Source organism: Suncus etruscus, chromosome 3 (assembly GCF_024139225.1).
Source record: "Suncus etruscus isolate mSunEtr1 chromosome 3, mSunEtr1.pri.cur, whole genome shotgun sequence".
Taxonomy (NCBI): domain Eukaryota; kingdom Metazoa; phylum Chordata; class Mammalia; order Eulipotyphla; family Soricidae; genus Suncus; species Suncus etruscus.
In genome coordinates, this window is record NC_064850.1 from 50,098,690 (window position 1) to 50,119,228 (window position 20,539).

General features: G+C 35.5%; 1 protein-coding gene across 1 annotated transcript in view; it reads left to right on the plus strand.

The window, feature by feature from the left end:
* LYPLAL1 (lysophospholipase like 1) overlaps positions 1-18,583 on the plus strand; it is a 32,830-nt gene extending 14,247 nt beyond the window's left edge. The window contains exons 3-5 of the mRNA XM_049769540.1: positions 4,997-5,166; positions 16,742-16,857; positions 18,063-18,583. Coding sequence (XP_049625497.1) covers positions 4,997-5,166; positions 16,742-16,857; positions 18,063-18,302 — 526 coding nt within the window. The 3' untranslated portion in view covers positions 18,303-18,583. The remainder of the gene's footprint in view (positions 1-4,996; positions 5,167-16,741; positions 16,858-18,062) is intronic.
* Positions 18,584-20,539: the final 1,956 nt, after the last annotated feature.

The window sequence follows — 20,539 nt, forward strand, 5'->3', positions numbered from 1 at the left end:
TAGGAGAGTTTATTCTCATCAGGAATCCTGAAGCTAGGTGGCCTGAATATTCACTTCTCTCTTCTGATTCCTATTTCTATACCTTTATTAAGCCAAGCCCTTACTGAGATCAGAGGCTGCAGGGCTTGGGGATGTGTGAGCTTCGGAAGAATCATGGCACAGAGCTGGTGTAAGGTTTTATCTCCTGGAACCTGCCCAGAAAAGGGCAGATTGGGGAAGCATTCTACCTGCCACACTCTTTCCTTTGAAATGCCAAAAAATGTGGACTCCCTGACAGTAATGCAAGAGTAGTTTAAAAAATCTCAGGCATGGGGTTTGGGGAGACCCCATGTGGAAGGCCTTCTCCCTAACTTGGGTGCACTGGGAGTCTTGATAGGCCCTTAGCCTTCCCCTTTTCTGTCCCCGGCCTCTAGACCTTCTGGGGTTCTAGCCCAGGTGGCCAGAAATGGTTGGTCCTAACTTGGGGTATGCTGAGATTTGCTCGGTTGCGCTGTTTGTCACTGGCAATTTCTGACCATTCTGCTTATGGAAAACCGCGCGGGGGGCACTGCATGTATTAAGAGTATTCCTTATCTTATGTTATGTTTTACGTATCCAGAATGTCCATTTTGTATTCTGCCCTTTCCCACACCCCTACATAGCTCATTTTTACTCCTTAACTCTCTCACCCCCCAAACATCACTAACCCACATTACTCTTTCTAACTTCAGTACTGCACAATCCTAATTACAGACCAAAGCTGTGCATTGTGTGTAACAACCCCAAACTGTTTCAAAAGACATAAAATGGACACATATTTCTTTAGAATATTTTGTGTTTTTTCTCTGACAGCTATAAGTCTTACTAAATATTCTCTTATACAGTGACGATTCTAACCACTTTTTATCTTCTCTTTATGAGCTGTTCAATAAGGACTTTTGGTGAAAGAGTCCCCCAGTTTAATGCTTATGATTGAACCATGTCATAGGGATTGTTGGACTTGTTCTTATGGCCCCCATATGCACCAATAACGCCATATGGCATTGCTCCTTTTTTTCATAGGCACATTAAAATTAGGAAATACTATACATACAAATAAGATCCTATCTAATAGAGATTGTAACACACAAATCTTGTAGTGCAAAGAGACCTTACACCCTGAACATTGACATAACAACCTGGCACAGGCCTCGAAGAAAGGGCATTTTCCATTCACCCCTGAAACAGGGAAGCCAGACATCGACCTGCTCAAAAGAGATTTCCCTTAACACTGAGAAGAATTAACAACAACAATGACCTGCTTACAGGACAGGGCTCCCTGCATTGCCCTTTAATGATGAGGTGAAATGAGAGAATGCTCCACATCCTGACTTTAATGTAGGATATGCAGATTCCAAGATCTTTAATACAGAAACATGATACCAACAAAAAGTGCGTTGGCACTACAGACAATGTCTTGGATTGGACTATCTAGCTTGCCTGGAGCCTAGAGTTGGTCTTATGCCAGGAAACTTCAGGGGTAGGGTCTCTTTGTATTTAGGCCAAGCTTATTCCTTTCCATGCCCCTCCTATTTTGGTGGGCCTATGCAAACAACAATTGCCACTCTTAACACCGTTTTTACAGTGCTCCTTTGACTCTAATCCTTAAAAAAACGCACTTAAAATTTGAGGTTAACTTAAGCTAATATGCATGTACAGGGAAATGTAAAAAATACTATGCCTCTAATGTTTAAGGAATTACATAAGTTTTATGGCTTTAGATTGCCTTGTGTGCTATTAAGAAATATTATAATGTGTTACAATCTGGGGACTTGAGGGACAAAGTAATTGTACATGGATTCTGTTTTATTTATTTATCTTAATGTTCTTTGGCTGAGAATTCAACGTTAAGATGCCAGCTTTATCCTTATGTTATTTTTTGCGTATCCATAACATTGCTTATTTTTATATATTATTTTTATCTTCATTTATTATTATTATTATTATTTTTATTTACCTATCTATTTTTGGTCGATTTCTTTGTTTGGGTGTGGTTATTGAAGTTGTTGTCCCAGTTATACTTATTTTTTCTCTTCTTTTCTTTTCTTTCTTTATGTGCTATGCCATGTTTCTTATCTCAAGACCATTTTTTTTTTTTGTGGTGCTTATCGTTATTGTTGGAGTCCTCACTGGATATTTGACACTTCTTTTTGTACTGGTGGAGTGTTTCACCTTCTTTTTCTCCTTCTCTCAAATCGATGATGAGAGCCTCTAGAAGGATTCCACCCATTTTCGGCATATTAGACTTTTACCCCAGTTTATTACTTTTCTCTTCTTCAAACGAAACCATGCAACTTGAACTAGCTAGTCCTGCCTCCCAGTTAAAGGGGGAAATAAGGGAGGCACCAAGACCAAACAGGTGCAAGACTACTAAGTAGTAGGCTAGGTACAGAGGGGACCACATATTCTAGCAGCCCTGGGGGTGAGGGAAGAGGATATGGGAAGTAGGACAAAAACGGAGGTGTAGGGAGGACAATTTGGTGATGGGAATCCCCCCTGATTTTATGTAAATATGTACCTAAAATATTATTGTCAACAATATGTAAGCCACTATGATCAAAATAAAAATTATGTTAAAAAAAAAAGATATCAGCCAGGGGACTTCTTCTGAGAATTATGTTATGGGTGATTGTCCTTCCACTGTAACTTTACCTTGTCCTCTTTCTTTGCATTTTTGTTCTCATAATTAAAAGTTAAAAAATTAAAAAAAAAACTCACATAGACTATCAGAATTATTTGAGTATTTATAATAAAGTTTTCTATGGTTGACTTCTTTTTTCATTGTGGGTGTGTGTATGTATCTCAGGCATGGTGATTTACAAAAAGTTGTTCATGATGGAGTTTGAGGCATACAACATTCCAACTCCCAATTCTACTCCGCCGTCAGTTATTCCCCACAAATGACCCCACATTTCCTCGCACCTCCAATTTGTCTCTCTGGCAAACACATTTTTCAGTTGAATTATTATAGTTTGGACCCCATGCTTACAGTAATGTTGGCTGTAATAGCTGAGATGTAGACAGAAGACCTGATCTCTACATCTTACCTGAGTCCGTAGTCCTGACCCTTTCCCCTGTTACCTCCCTCCTACCTTGTCTTGCTTCCCCCCTTTCATTTATCTCCCTCCTTGTATTCTAGGGCCAAGGGTTTGACATCCTTTGATACCTTTCATTTCCTTAACACTTAATTCTGTATACCACAGATTACCCAAACCATCTGGTATTTGTTCTTTTCCTCTGCCTTACTTTCTTAACACTTGAATCTCCATTCCATCCAAATTCTAGGGGACTGCATGACTTCATCATTTCTGGTGGCTGCCTGGTATTCCATGATATTTATATAAAATCCACTTACTTCATTATCATTTGTATGTTGGGCCCCAGAAAAAGATGACTAGAACCTGTATCTAGGCAGTAGGGATGTAAATAAGAGAATAAGACTCAGTTGGGGTCATTGAGGGCAAGAACACCCACCTTCAGAGGATCGTCTGAAACTACTACAACAGGACCAAGCTGATCACAGTGACTGGCTGTTGAGTGAAATGGTATCGAGTGTCTCAGCCAGAATTCCTTACCTGGATTTCAGAACCCAGAAAATGACTCTAGTAACTCTTATCTTCTCAGCACAGTGCTGAGCTGGCACCTCTTTGCATGCATATGAGAGAAATCCATTCATTCTGGACAGTGGGGGGTAGCTGGTCTTACAACACTCTTTATCTTATAGGACAAAGCTTGAGAAACTAGAAAATTTAGAACTATCAAATATTTGCCAAAGGTGGAGTTTGATCCTCACAGAGTTCTCGAGGGTTTTAATTTGTATTTTGAGGAGGGGTCACACTACCAGTGCTCACTCTCATTGATGTTGCTCAGCCCCAAGGTGCAGGCCAGATAGTTCTGTTCTTAGCCCAGCTCTGCATTACCACTGCAGGACTCAGGTTCAGAAAAACCAATAGTGCAGCCCCTGACAGTCCTTTGGTGATAGGCAATACCAGTGATCAAACTTGGAGCCTTCAACATGCGAGCCATTACTTTGCTGTTTGAACTTTGCCCTCAGCCTCTTGTTTTTCTTTGCTTTGTTTTTAGTAGTAGAACAGGAATGATTGACAGATCATATTGTATTTTGTATAGAACATGATCTCTAGAAAAATTCAAGACCAAAATGGGAAAATCAAAGCAAAAGGTCTGATAATACCCTGGGATCACTCCATCTTATGATATAGCCTTGCAAGCAGTAATTTGGTGCTCTTCATTTGCATTGCTCACAGAAAAGGATGGTGTTCATAAACAGTCAGTCTTGCTCCTTTGTAAAGAGCAAAGGATGCTCTTAAACAGTTCTGTTGCAAAGGTAAAAGTTTAACTGGCACATGATACTAAATATTACTTGGTTACACACCTTCTCAAATATGAAGGTACTTACAAATACCATGAGCATTTTATCCTGACTTCCAAAGGCATGCATTTGTGTGTTTATATGTGTTTGTGTATGTTTCTTTTACGATTTTAATATAAATGTATTTTTGTACCATTTCTCTGCTTTCTTTTGCATTCCCCACCTTTCTTCCCTCATACCCCAGAAAGCACATTTATGCTCTGGAATCCATCCTTTAATGGTATTTCTCTGTGTGGCCCAAACAAAAACCAAAAAATAATATATCATATATATGTACACATTATGTATATGAATTAGTATATAAATATGTGGAAAATTCCCATATACCATATATATTTTATACATATATATTACCCCTTTTTAATGGATATTTTCTGGAAAATTTATGACTCTTGAAAGGTACAACAAATTAGATGAATAAGCATTAGAAAATATGAATGAAACATTTAGAAGTGAAGGCCAATGTACACATTATGCAGAGGGAAGTTTTTATGTTGAAAGTAATTATTCAAAACACTAATATTGTTGACACTGGAACGTACATTTTAGTACTTGATGTGACATTCTAAAATACTTGCTCCCCAACAGGCCTTACACACCTATGAAGGGCGGCATCTCCAATGTCTGGTTTGACCGACTGAAAATCTCTATTGATTGCCCTGAGCACCTCGAGTCCATTGACAAAATGTGCCAGGTACTCACGGATTTGATTAATGAGGAAGTCAAAAGTGGCATTAATAAGAACAGAATCTTAGTAGGTAAGAACTTTAAAATGTGCTAATTACTTTTGTTTAATCCTATGCTTTGGACTCAAACTGCTAATTTTTTTGTTTGTTTTCTATGAGGGGGCCACACCCGGTGATGCTCCTGGCTATGTGCTCAGAAATAGCTCCTGGCTTTGGGGGACCATCTGGAATGCCAGAGATCGAACCCAGGTCCATCCTGGATCAGCTGCATGCAAGGCAAACACCCTACCGCTGCACTATGGCTCCAGCCCCTCAGCTTTTATTTGATTATTTATATAACATCTTTATTTATGCACCATTATTACAAGCATGATTGCAGTTGAGTTTCAGTTATAAATAGAATACCCTTTTCACCAGTGCAACATTCCCACCACCAATGCCCCCCTCCCTCCTTCCCAACCCTTGTCTGTATTTGAGGCAGGCATTGTACTTCACTCTCTCATTTAAGATTGTTATTTAGAAGTACTTATATTATTTGATCTGTTATTATTGTCAGGTATACTTTACACATTAAGGGTATCAAGGATACTAGAATGATTAGCCATTGATTATGACAATAAATTAACTTTCTTGTTAATATCATTTGAGAATCCTATATTGTATTTTAACTAAGAAATTATTGATTTCTATGTTTTCATAATTCTTGTTTATACTGCTATTGTCACAGTTAAGCTAAATTAGAGTGCAGTTTAAATGTAATGTCAAATTTATAAAAAGGTTCTTCAGGTTTAATGAGACATAAAAATGTGTTACATGTGACTTAATTTATCATGTTAAAGCAACTTATAAAAATGTGTTACATGTGAGGCCAGAAAGATAGCACAGCAGTAGGGCATTTGCCTTGCACGCAGCCAATTGAGAATGTACAGTGATTCAAACCCCAGTATTCCATATGATCCCCTTGCCTGCCAGGAATAATTTCTGAGCACAGAGCCAGGAGTAACCTTGAACATCACCAGGTGTGACTCCTGCAAAAATAAAATAAGTTACATGTGTCCTTAGTAATCTCTGTTTCCAAGGTTTTCATATTCCTTTATATAAATTCTCTAGACTACTTGTCCTCCATAATTACATTTTAGAATTGCAAATACATAAACTATTTTCATCTATTTCTAGAATATACACAACAATGATATGGATTTTGTAGACAATGGATGGCATGGGATATAAGTATTTTTGTTATGTTCTAAATACTATTAAATTGCACTCGAAAAACCCCATAGAGACAAAGTTAGGGTCCATGTATAAACTTCCCTTATATTTGTTAAAGATCTAAACTAATATTAAGCCTAAGGAAAAATAAGGAAATGGAAAGAATATTATTTTACATCTTGGCTTCAGCAGCCACTGTCATTAGTTAAAAGCCTTATACTTTTGAGCAGACCCATCTCTACTTTCTGGGCATCTGTCTCTTCATCTACATTGGACTCTGTATTTCTCTATTATCTTGAGTAGTGGATCTAGAATCTGTGTGTAACTGAATAGAAGCAGGCATTGAACTTTCTGGGAATACCTCTCTCTTAGTCTAGGTCCAGAAAAACAGTTACAAGATAGAATTCACAATGCGTGTACACATACTACAGTCATCATTGAGCATGTGTTTTTAAGTTCCTGTTGCAGACTTAGTAGGCACCATTTACATGGTTAGTGGGTCCTACACATATGAATCAGGATCTGTCTCATAATTGCTAGAAGAAGCACCAGAGAAGGTAAAGAAGTCCTACTCAGCGTGTCTCAGGGAAATTAGGACCCAGGCATAGACAGCAGTGTGCATGGTATGGACATGAGGCAATATAATTGGTGTCTTTGTACATGATTAATGACTTTAGCAGAAACGTGTTTGACTGCAGCATGCCTTGTACACTCCACTAGCCAGACCTAGAGACTCAGGAGCATAAAGAAGAAAGTGTACCCTGGTTCAAAAGTCATGTCTACACTGCCTGGCATTCTGCGCCTTCAGGCCTCAAGTTGAAATGATTGATACAGTGTCTATTTTATCAGGGAGATGATGTTTGTAGAGGTCTGGGCTCACTCCAGGCTCAAAAATACAAATTCTTTCTAGTTCCTGTTTGACCTTTATTGTGTAGGTAGTTGAGGAGAAATGAGAAAAGATTGCCCTTGAGTTGGACAGTTCATCAGAAAGCTGCTTTTAGGAAAATATTTCTATTGAAAAAGTAAAAAGATGTGAACTTTGGCAAAGCAGAACTGAATTTAATAATAAGGTAGCAAATGAGATTCCTAAAGTTGTGGAGATGATGGAGGGAAAATAAAGCTTGGGCTACAAAATTGCTTAAAAATAAAATTGTAATTCTTTTGACAATAAAAAATAAAGTGCTAGTATTCAGTGTTAAGGAATTTCTTACACTGTGTTTCACACAATATTTGAAAAACAATCCTGTTTATCCTGAAGTAGTGTAACTCCTCTCTTCTTATCCTTTTCCTCTCTTCCTAAATCCCTCAGGTATTTTATCATATTCTTTTTGCAGAGAGGCTCTGGATTATCTTAAGGGCAAAGAGCTAATAAGAATTTGGTATTTTAACTTAATTTGTTTCAAATCCCATGATTCTTTGATTTGGTCAAATGTTTTAAATTGCGACATATATTATCCTGTTTTTTCCATGAAAGTTATACCAGTTGACAGATTGTCCAGTTGATATTAAATTTTTCGTCTCATTATATTCTTACTGAAATAATACCTTCCCACAAGAAGACTTTGCTAGAAAAAAATAAGTGAATAAATATTTATAATTAATTTGCACTTTGTTTTGTTATTTTCCTTTTAATTCATTTTGCTACATTGAACACAAAAATAACTTATTTTTATTGTCTATTACAGTCTTTCCTTTCATACTTATTTTTCACATAATTGCTCAGTTGAAGGAAATCTCCTATCATGGTAATCACTTCACAATACCCATAAATCAAATCAGCATGCTCATATATCATGGTACACTTGAACGTGTACCATGATATATGTCGGTATTTTACAGTCAAAATGAGGAGAAGGATTCTTGCCCTGGAATTTGGATAAATAAATAGCCAAGTGGACTTGGATAGTTTTTTGGTAATTAACTTATTTATGTTCAATTCTTTCATCCTTCTGGAATTTATTTTGATTTTTTTCTTTCTATCATATTAAGGAAATTAATTATTTTCTTTAGTTCTGAAATAACCTGTTAAAAGACAGTCAATCTTTGGGCTAGAGAAAGAGTACAGTGGATAAAGTTATTGCAAGCAGCCAACCTGCATTTATCTGTGCATCTCATATAGTTCCTCCTCTTAGCCCAGCAATGCCAGGAGTGATCTCTGAACACAGATCCCTAAGAAAGCCCTGAATATAGCTGCGTATGACTCCAAAACAAAACAAAGAAAAGCTAGTCTTGTTAATAAAGCAGACCAGGGCCCGGAGAGATAGCACAGCGGTGTTTGCCTTGCAAGCAGCCAATCCAGGACCAAAGGTGGTTGGTTCAAATCCCGGTGTCCCATATGGTCCCCCGTGCCGTGCCTGCCAGGAGCTATTTCTGAGCAGACAGCCAGGAGTAACCCCTGAGCAATGCCGGGTGTGGCCCCAAAACCAAAAAATAAATAAATAAATAAAGCAGATCAGGGAGATGGTCAGTATTTTACTGAAGTATCTTTGATTTTATACCAAATTTTATTTTTGGCAGATTTTTTAACTACATTAGAAATTTACTATAAAGCCATAATAAAATGCTGTATGTAATATATTTTATAAATATATTAAATTAGGAACAAAGATTTATTTTGGACTGAGATGAGCTTATTAACTTTTCTTTGCATGAAATATAGAAAAGGACCGTAGAAGAATCCAGGTTACATATCTTTGTTACTTGTATTGTTAGTTATTATAAGTAGACAGTAAAAAGAAATCTTAATAACTTAAAAATGGTTCTTTGGAATTAAACACATGGCCTAAAACACACTTTCCTTACCTCATTCACTTGGACAAAGTATGGGGTATGTACCTTTTTTTTTTTTTTTTAACAAGCTGTCGATCAGCTATTGATGCACAGAGGAAAAAGCATTCTAGCTCCATAAGAAGTGGTTTTTTGTCTTACTGGTGTAACTGAATCTCTCATTAATTTGAAAATGGAGCTTAAGAGTGGTGTCATTGCTGTTTTGGAGTCTTTGTGCATGCTTTACTTGAGTTATGATTATAATTGCAAATAAAATTATCTATAAATTTTATTAAACACAGATATACACATACCATAATGTGATTAGAATAAATTTTTAAACTAGAAAAATTAGAAGGTTGGAAAGGGAAAAATGAGATAATAAGTATAAAACTTATTCTGCTTATTACTTTTATTTAATAGGTGATGCCTTTATTTTGTTGAGTAGCATTTTATTTTATTAGCCATAGTTGGGCCACTCCCAGAAGTGCTCAGGGCTTATTCCTGGCTCTGTGCTTAGGGGATTGCTTCCCAGGATGGAACCAGTATCAGCTCCATACAAAATAAAAATGCCCTTAAACTTTGTACTATCTCTTTAGCCCTCTAAACCTAGTTGTTTTTTTTTTTAATTATGTTTATATAGTACATGATACCTCTTTTTTTATTTTAGGTTCTCTAGCTTTCTGAAATCAAAGAAGAGCTTATTTTATACTAAATTTGATCTCCATGTAGTTAATAAAATATTGAGTGCAGAATGCCCTTTAGGAAGACGGCTGTAATACTTACACCTATTCTTTATACAAGTATTGGAATTGTGTGTACAAGATAGTTACTGTCCAGGCAATGATGAAAGAAGCAAATCTTGGGGGCAGTAAACACTGCCTTCTTAGGAATGAAAAAATCTCCAAGTTTTCAAGAATGAGTGAAAAGGGGACTGGTTATAGAGAAGGGATACTCTTATCTAACAGAGAGCATGGAATACAGCAAAACCTAGGAAATTCTTCCCTGACATTTGTTCCAGTTGTTGCATTAGTGTACTATAGACAGAGAATTCATATACATTTGCCAGTAGCACTAAGGGCCAGGAAAACAGCACAAGAATAAATGCAATATCTAGCTGGATACATACTGGGTCAAGGTTTAGAACCTTTTTAGGAGAAGAATCATTATCAGGTAGGTATTTGCTAGGAAAGTATATTCATTTTATAGTTTTCATTCATGGCAAATGACTTCCTTAATGGACAAATGAACTGGTTAAAAAAAAGAAGGCAAAAGAAGTTTGGTCTTTATACTACTACTGTATATATGAGAGGTGTCCCTGAAACGCACTCTGTGCATTAAGAATATTAGGTATTAAAAGGTTTGTTTGCTTTTATATATTTTGTACACGATTCCAGAGAGGGATTCACAATGTAATAGTGCCTTTTAAAGTGCTTTCAAAGAATTGGCAACATGTCATTGACAAAACTTGTTATCAAATCCTGTCTCCTGAGAAAAATAATGTTAGATTATCCTGTGCTCTGTTTTTTTTAAACAAGTTGAGAAAGAGCAATGTATAGAATATAAGTATTTCACAGTACATTCTGCCTTTTAATATTTATTATAAAACTCTTAGCATGCTTCTGCATACTTTGAAATCTAGAGACAGATAAAGGGAAATCATTTTTATTATTTGTGCTTTGAGCTTCCAACGGTATCTATGGTAAAGATATTACTAAAATGGAAAATCTTTATATTATAGTAAAAGGTTTTATTATCATAGTGTTTTACAGGTAATGTATATAGAGTTGTTTTCATAAGCATCATTTATCTTGAACCTTGTAATAGGCAAAAGAGGAAGTCATAGGGTATGAGAACTAAAATTCAAAGATACTACTGGCAAAGGTAAAAATAGAGTTGGGACTAGACTCCTAGTCAAACTAGTCAAATTTATGAACTTTGTACTATGATGAGATTTGTTTTTTGTCCACTAGGTGGTGATGATTTGTTGTTCAAATTATGTAATTTAGGTTTAACTTTAATCTAGAACCTATAGATCCTGACGACTATCTGCCTAGATAAGAATGATTTTGATAATAGGACTGTGCTATCATAATTTTGAAGCAGTACAAATAAGTACAAATAAAATTAGACCTGAGTGATTTTTCTGGCAACTCTAAATACAGTGTACCCATCCTGAGGAAAATAATTTAGAAGATTATGAGCTGTTAATATGGTTTAACATTATATATGACCATTAAATACTGTGTATGTACATCAAAGGCAATTAGCATGTGTTTACTGACTTAAAAATAATTATGAAGTTTGTGTTTTGTTGAGAGACTGAAATCAGGGGCCAGAGTTGAGAGTATGGGGTGGAGGAAGGTTTGCCTTACACATGACTGAATCAGGTTCGATTCCCTGTATCCCATATAGTAATCTGAGTTTACCAGAAGTGATACCTGAATGCAGAGCCAGGTATAACCCCAGAGCACCACATGGTGTGGCCCCAAAATAAAAATAAAGCAAATAAGCAAAGAAAAAAAGACTTTGAAATCAGTATCCTTTGGGGAAAAAGGAATAGCTCATTCTACTCAGGTAGAATAAGTAGCTGTGAAAGTGAATTTTTAAAAATGTGCCCAAATGTATGATTTATGGGATGGTAGAAACACTTGGCAAGTGGTCATTTATTATTAAGTTAATTTTTTTTAAGTAAGATTTAAGATACATATCTTAAAGGGGTTGTAGTGACTCCTAAGAAGCATGCCTAATCCCAAGAATTCCAGTTTTACTTCTTTATTCTTTAGATCTTCTTGAGCTAAAGCTTTAGAATAATACTTTCTCCTATGTTTTTGCATAGTATATCTTAAACATCTTGGGTTTCTTCAGCAACAATTACTAGAACTTTAAAGGCTTCAGTTGCCATTCTAATAGCTTTTAGTAGAAGGTAATAAAATTTTATTCATCCTGTAAATACTGTATGAAAGAAAATATACAAATAAATATTATGAGCCTAGTTAATATATTTCCAAATCTCTATTTGCACAGTTCAGTTTGAAGAATAATTACAATAAACATATTAAATGGAAGAATTGTTAAAATTGGCGAGAGGGTGGATTTTATCACATTTTTAAAAATCCCATTCCATTGATAGTAAACTTGAGTTATAAGTATTTTTTTCTCCTAATTTTGTTTTTAGATAGATTAGCCTCTTTTCCCCAGTACAGTCTTTTATATATTGTTACTGTTTTGTTTTACTTAAAGAGTTCATAAAAGCTGGGTTTATTATTTTTTAACATGTTTTATTCAGCTTGTTAATCTTAAATGTATGTTGAAATTTGAACTCCTGACATTTTAATACTTCTCCAGCAACTATAAATATACATTATAACCATTACCTACAATGAGTTTACTATTTGGTATCCACTTATTGAACACTATATTTTATATTGCATTTTAGACACTTAGATGGAAATTGAATTCAAATAACTAGTCCTTTGTGTTAAATTTTCTCCTTTTTTAAAAAAATACACAAAGTCCCTTTTCACAGTAGTTTCTGATTTGAAAAGTGATTGTATTGTCAAAGATGGCTGATGAGGAATTGCAGATTACCTCATAAGATTATAAGGGGGTCAGGGACTTAGATTAAATCTTTCTATAATAAGATTTTGGTGAGCACATTTTTCTTCACTGTAAATTATGTGAATTGAACATGAAGCTAAATGTCTGCATATGCATTTATGTTTGCCCATAATGACATTTCCTATGTGGGTAAGTGTGTGCTTTCTTCTCCTTTTATTTACTTACTTTTTTTATTTTGTGGTTGTTATACTCCCCTCTTCAAGAAGACTTAAACCAGATGAAATGACAGGCTTAGTCTTGTCAATAAAATGTTTAAAAATGTTCTCAGTAGGGATGTTTTGAAATGTATTTTTAATAGATGAATAGATATTACCATATCTTTTAATAGATATTATCATTCACTTTTCTCTTGTGATGTGATTTAAAAACAAAACCTTTATCACATTCAAATTATCACATTCACATGATTTCAGCTTCACTTTCTAATGACATACTGTTTTCTTTTTTTCCCATTTATGAGCTTTGACATTTTTTCACAATTATTGGCAGCTTAGATTACCTGTAACTTCATTGTCCAATAAGATAACCCTAAGCCACAATTGATTCAACTTAAACTTGTTAAAATTAAATAAAATTAAATATTCCCTCCACCATACTAGTTTCACTTAATATGTTCTTTGGGTCATTTTCTGAAATAGATACATATTTTAAGCTCTTGAATTTCATCAAAATAAAAACGTTAACATTCTTCATACCATTTTGGTATTCCTAACATATGGATTTCTTTTCTATCATGCCCACATTTCACTTTCTGTTCTTACCCATTACACTAAATTTTGAATTGTCTACCTTAGCACAATTGATATTTTGCTCTGGTGTGATTCTTCTTCACTTGATTTAAGGGTATGAAAGTGTTGGCTTTGAGATTTGTTATTGGGTCTGGAACTAAGTATAGGATTATTGCTGTTTAAGGAGCCATATTTAGAAATCATTACCCAGGAGCAAATTCATCATTCAATCTCACATTTTTGAAGCTTCTAATCAAATCACCAAAATTCCATGAGTTTGAAATCATAAACTACTTGCCTGGTTCCAGACATTTTATTTAGGAACTACATTTTGTATTTATTTTCAACCATCTATTTTGTGTCAGGACAACATTCTAAACAGATGGAGGTTTCATCCACAAATAATAAACAAAAATATCTTTTCTCAGAATTTGTGTTCTGGTGACTATTAAGTCTTAATAACCTGAGCTTTTATTAGAATCCCTAGTAGAAGAGTTTGTAGGTAAAAGTCCTATTTTGAGTTTTACATTGAACAAAATTTGACCTGATAAATAATGCCCAGGGATTCAATGGGCATTATGCTGAGCTGGACAGATCTAGAAGTTATAATGCTGAATGAAATCAGACGGAAACATAGATAGACACAAATACAGAATAATTTCTCTCATGTGTAGACTACAAAGAAGCATATAAGGTCATAACCATTGGCCAGTGGTAGGTAATCTGAGAGCTTGCCTGTAAAATTGAGTCTCCCTAGGGAGAGGTAGGCCAGTTGGAGAGAATTTTAAAATATGGGTAGAGATATGTGGACAATGATGGAGGGCAGGGTGATAAATATACATGTGATTGCTAATAAACATTATGCTGTGAACTATGCATTCAATAAGCATAATTTTTTTGTTCTGGACTAACTTTTGCTTTTATAACCAATTCCTTTCCCAGAAATAACATAACTGGCATGGTATTATATAATCATAGCAGGTTGTTTTCAATGAGATCTAAGTACAAGTTTTATTTTTCCAATGTATATCCCTACAAAAGTCCATGGCTGTTTTTATATACAAGTAATGATAGAAAGGAAAAATAATTTAAAAATTTCAAAAAATTTTATTCATAGTTTTGCCAAAGACAATGAAGTATCTTGGAGTAAACTTAACTAAAATGGTATATACAAAGACCAATGCAAAGAAAACTACAAAACACTGCTTCAAGAAACAAAAGATGATACAAGAACATGGAGACATATACTCTGCTTATAGATTGGGAAAATTAACTATTAAAATGGCAATATTTTTCAAAATATTGTACAGATTTAATGCAGTCCCTCTAAGGATGTCCATCATTTTTCAAAGAAGTAGATCAAACACTCTTGAAATTCATTTGGCACAACAAATGTGAATGAATAGAACAATCTTTAGAAAAAAGAAGATAGGAGAGAATTACTTTCCCCAACTTCCAAATGTACTATAAAGCATTTGTCATTAAAACAACATGGTATTGGAATAAAGATAGACCCTCAGATCAACGGAATAGACTTGAGTATTCAGAGACTGGCTCCCAGACATACAATCAAATAATCTTCGATAGTGGTAAGAAATAAGAGTGGAGCAAAGAAAGCCTCTTCAACAAGTAGTATTGAGATTAATGGTCAACTTCATGCAAAAAAATTACCTTTGACCTCTTTAACACCTTGCACAAAGATCAAGTCAAAATAGATTAAAGACCTTGATAATCAGATATGAAACCATAAGGTACATAGAGGAAAACATAGGCAAAACACTCTGTGGCATTGAGACTAAATGCATCTTCAAAAAACACCACTGTCCAACCAAGTGGAAGCAGAATGGGACTACATTAAACTTAAGAAGCTTCTGCACATTAAAGGAAACATTTAATAGGATACAAAGGCTACCCAAGGAATGGGAGAAACTATTCCCCCTATAGCCATCTAATAAGAGGTTAATATCTAAGATATACAAGGTACTGACAGAACTTAAGGAAAAAAAAATAAGTTTAATCCCATCTAAAGATAGAAGAAATGAATAGGTTATTTCCTCAAAAAGGAACCACAGATGGCTAAAAAGCAGAAGAAAAAATGTTCCACATAAATAATCAGGAAGATACAAATCAAAACAACAATAAAGTATCTCACACCACAGAGATTGGCATACATCACAAAGAATAACCAGTGCTGGCCTGGATATAGGGAGAAAGGGACTCTCATTCACTGCCAGTGGTAATGTTGTCAAGCCCAGCCTTTCTGAAAAACAATATGGATATTTCTCAAAGAATCCTGAAATTTGATCTTCTATATGATCCAGCAATACCAGTCGTAGGGATATACTCTAGGAACATAAAAACAATACAAAAATGCCCTTTTGCACTCGTATGTTCATCACAGCACTATTTATAATGAATAGAATCTGGAAACAACCCAGATGTCTGACAACAGATGAATAGCTAAAGAAACTGTGGTACAGTTACACAGTGGAATACTATACAGTCATTAGGAAAAAAGAAGTTGCAAAGTTTGCATATACATGTATGGAAATGAAGATTATTATGCTGAGTGAAATGAGTCAGAGAGAGAGAGGGATAGACATAGAATAATCTCACTCATCTTTGGGATATAAGAAAAAAGAGTATAATAATATCCAGTATAATAATATTCACAGACAATAGAGAAGAGGATCAGGAGGACTAGTCCATGGTAGGAAGTTTGCCACAGGAGTGGTGTGTGCGTTTAATGTTAAGAAGGATCTACTATGACAATGATCATTGGAAATGATTATTCTAGACAAGAAATGGTTGCTGAAAGGGGATAAAGTGATATACATGGCACACCTTCATTAACAACAGTGCAAACCACAGTGTCACAAAAGAAAAGACAGAGGGAAGTAAAATGCCTGCCCCAAAGGCAGGCAGAAGAAGGGACATTGGTGGCAGGAAATATGCACTGTACTTAAACCAAAGTGTCTAAAAGGGAAAGAAAAGAGAGAAATAGAGAAGAAAAATGTATTCCTGATAGACAGGAAGGGAAGATAGCATCAGGGAGGGTGGAGGGAAACTGGGTATACTGATGGTGGAAAATGTGCACTGGTGAAGATTGTTGTACATTGTATGACTAACTCAATCATGAACAATTTTATCTGTGAAAACAAGCACAACTGTATTATGAATAACTTTCTTACCATGGTATTTAAAGGAAAAAGATAAAAGATCTCCTAAGGTTTGTGGAGGATCTGGCATAGATGTATCTTGTTCTAAAGTATTTTAGAATATTATCAGATTTTTGAGAAGGTAATTTGTGCTTCTTTCAGGAGGATTTTCAATGGGAGGGTGTATGGCCATGCATCTAGCCTATAGAAGTCATCAAGATGTGGCAGGAGTATTTGCTCTTTCTAGTTTTCTGAATAAAGACTCTGCTGTTTACCAGGTATGTTCTAGGTATGAAGAACAGAATAGCAAAAAGAAAAAAAGCACAAAATACTTATGAAAATTAGATATTAAAACCAAATTAGTAGGGGCTGGAGTGGTGGCACAGTGGTAGGGCATTTGCCTGGAATGTGGCTGACCTAGGAAGGACCCAGCCTCCTATATGGTCCCCCAAGCCAGAAACTATTTCTGAGCCATAGTGAGGAGTAACCCCTGAGCATCACTGGGTGTGGCCTAAAAACCAAAAAAAAAAAAAAAAAAAAAAAAAAAACCAAAAAACCGAATTAGTAATTGAATAATAACAACTGATAGACTGAACGTTCCTGAAAATTTAAGACTCAGGTTTTCTCTTGAAACAACTGGACATTAATATTCAGGAGTAACCTTGTGTAAAGAATATTATCAAGCAAATGACATGGTATTTGATAGATGGTATATGATATATAGGTATATACATAACTTTTATACATTTTCAAAGTATATATTCTTGGGGCTGGAGCTATAGAATAACAGGTAGGGCACTTGCCTTGCATGCGCTTGACCTGAGTTTGGTCACCAGCATCCCACATGACCCCCTGAGCATGCCAGGAATGCATCCTGAGCAAAGCTAGAAATAGCCCTTGAGCATTGCCGGGTGTGGTTAAAGAAAGACCAAAAAAAAAAAAAAAAAGAACAAAGTATATATTCTTAGCTTGGTTTTCTCATCATGAAGATAATCACAACAATTTTATGGACAATCTATTTTGCAGAAATATTCCAGTTTTCAAATATGATACATTGTAGTACTTCTGCTTCTTACAAGGAGCAAAAATAGCAGAACCACAAGTAAGATCCAGAATATAAATTTCTCCTTGCTTATACTGTAGCTTCATGTTCCTCTATTTCTGTTTTATGAAAAAGTTCTTCAGGAGGTTCTGTTCTTCTCAAGTCGCATACTTCCTGCATGGAATATATGGCTTGTTTTTTACACTATCCTCATGTGCAGTAAATACTGGTTTTCTTAGGCCTTGGCGTGGGTGTTGCCACCATCCAACTGACCTCCACCCCCATGATCTCCCTCATCACTCAAGGGAGAACTTCCATTTCCTCTAAATGCTAAAATATTCACAGGAAAAAAATAACATTTTTCTGTGCTCTCTAATTTCTAAGAATAATGTTCTTGAGTGTATTTCTTTAGCTTTTTCATTTTTTTTTTATCTTCTCTAGGATCTTCAGAAGGTGGACAGTGCCCTTCCTGAATTATTTCAGTGCCATGGTACTTCAGATGAGTTGGTCCTTCATTCATGGGGAGAAGAGACGAATTCCATGTTAAAATCTCTGGGTGTGAACACCAAGTTTCAGAGTTTACCAGGCGTTTACCACGAGCTGAACAGAACTGAGCTAGAACACCTGAGGTCCTGGATTCTTACAAAGCTACCAGGAGAAGTAGAAACGCAAAAGGAATGAGTGAGAATCAATGAATATCCATGAGTATATGATATAGTGGATATATCACTGTGAAAAGTGATATCTGCCAGATTATAACTTCATAGTGATCATGGAAATCTTTGGAAATACCATTAGTGATGAGTTTTGTGCTTGGAATACTTGGCATGGAAGAATGTTATGTTCATAATGATAACTTTCACAAATTTCTTTATAATTTTTTGGGTACATTTTTGTGAATTTAGGAAACCCAAGTAATTTTGATTGTAAATCTTAAACATAATTGAAAAAATAAAGACAACATGAAAAGACTCCGCATAGTATTTTTTAGTTTTAACCACATCCACTTAGAGGTGCTCAGGGCTTACACCTGGCTCTACTCAGAAATCGCTCCTGGCAAGACCCTATGCAGTACCAGAGCTCAAATTGAGGTCTGGTGCTTACAAAGGCTTATTACTCACTGTACTGTCTCTCCACTGTCTTTGTGGTTGACAGTAGTATTGATGTTATTGTTTATATTTAACAGTGCTAATTGCAGACATCAGAAATTTCAATATTCTCTGAAATTGTAAATTTCTTATGGGGAAATTTTAAATTATTAATTTAGTTTTTAAACAGTGATAATTATTGGTTTGTTCCTGAATGAACTTTCATAGATTGTTTATCTTAGTTTTCCACTTTAATTATTCCATTTTCAAATGTATTAGCATATTCCCTTATTAACTATATTTACTTTCTAAATCAATCATGGGACTAACACCTCTATTCCTGGAATTCATAACTTGTGGCTTCGGTTTTTCTGGATCCATCTGTCTAAGGGTTTACAGAATTTGATAAATAGGAAAATGTGGGCATTTGACTTTTTTGTTTTCTGTTTCATCATAGAATCTAAAGTATTTTTATTTCTTTCTGCTTAAGTTGGGTTTATATCTTTTTGCTTTTTAAGATAGAAACAGGTTATTTGAAACTTTTCTAAGAGTCTCTTAGTGCTATAAATGTCCCCACACATAGGGGCCGGAGCAATGGCACAGGCAGTAGGGCCCATACATAAATTATTCACATTTCCCACTTTTTATAAGGCTTATGTTTGTAAAATCCACTTCAAATTCTTTTTTGAGTTCTTTTTAGTTCTTAGGCTATTTGAAAGTCTGTTTTCTTATTTCCAAATATTTAGACATTTTCTGGAGATCTTTATTATTGATTTCTGATTTAATTTCATTTTGATCAAAAAGCATACTTTGTGTGGCTCAAATCCTTTTACATATGTTGAAACTTATTTTCTAGTCCCAAACACCTCCTCTTCCGGCAAAGGTTTTTCTGTATTTGAAGTAATGCATAAGCTGGCAAGTGCCAGCTGGAGTGCTCTGTAAACGTCACTTAAATTAAGTTGACTATTGCTTTGTTCCGCTCTTCAAATGCTCTAATTTTTTGCTTGCCTGCTTTATACTTTGAATTAGGAGCAGCCCTAACTGCATATTTCTTCTTATATTTTTATCAATTTTGCTTCTATTCATAACCAAGTAGGATTATTATAGCCCCTTGGTAAATTGAGATCTTTCTGTTTCTGAAATGATCACTTTAATCCCTTATATATTCATTGCTCTGAAATTTTTTTCTGGGCGATTCTGATCATGGTACCTGACTAGAGTGATTCCTGAATAGAGTCAGGAGTAAGCTCTGAAAACCACTAAGTATGGCTGCAAAAAAAAAAAAAAGGAAAGATATAAAAGAAAGAAAAAAGAAAGAGAAAAAGAGAGAAGGAAGGAGAAAGAAAGAAAGAAAGAAAGAAAGAAAGAAAGAAAGAAAGAAAGAAAGAAAGAAAGAAAGAAAGAAAGAAAGAAAGAAAGAAAGAGAGAGAGAGAGAGAGAGAGAGGGAGGGAGGGAGGGAGGGAGGGAAGGAGGGAGGGGGGAGAGGGAGGGAGGGAAGGAGGGAGGGGGGGAGGGAGGGAGGGAGGGGGGGAGGGAGGGAGGGAGGAAGGAAGGGAGGGAGGAAGGAAGGGAGGGAGGGAGGGAGGAAGGAAGGAAGGGAGGGAGGGAGGGAGGGAGGGAGGGAGGGAGGAAGGAAGGAAGGAAGGAAGGAAGGAAGGAAGGAAGGAAGGAAGGAAGGAAGGAAGGAAGGAAGGAAGGAAGGAAGGAAGGAAGGAAGGAAGGAAGGAAGGAAGGAAGGAAACTTCTTGGGGTCAGAGCGAGCCTCCATTTCTGTTGTATTTAAGTTTAGAAACTAAGTTTAAAGGAAAGACACACAGAATTTAATAGAA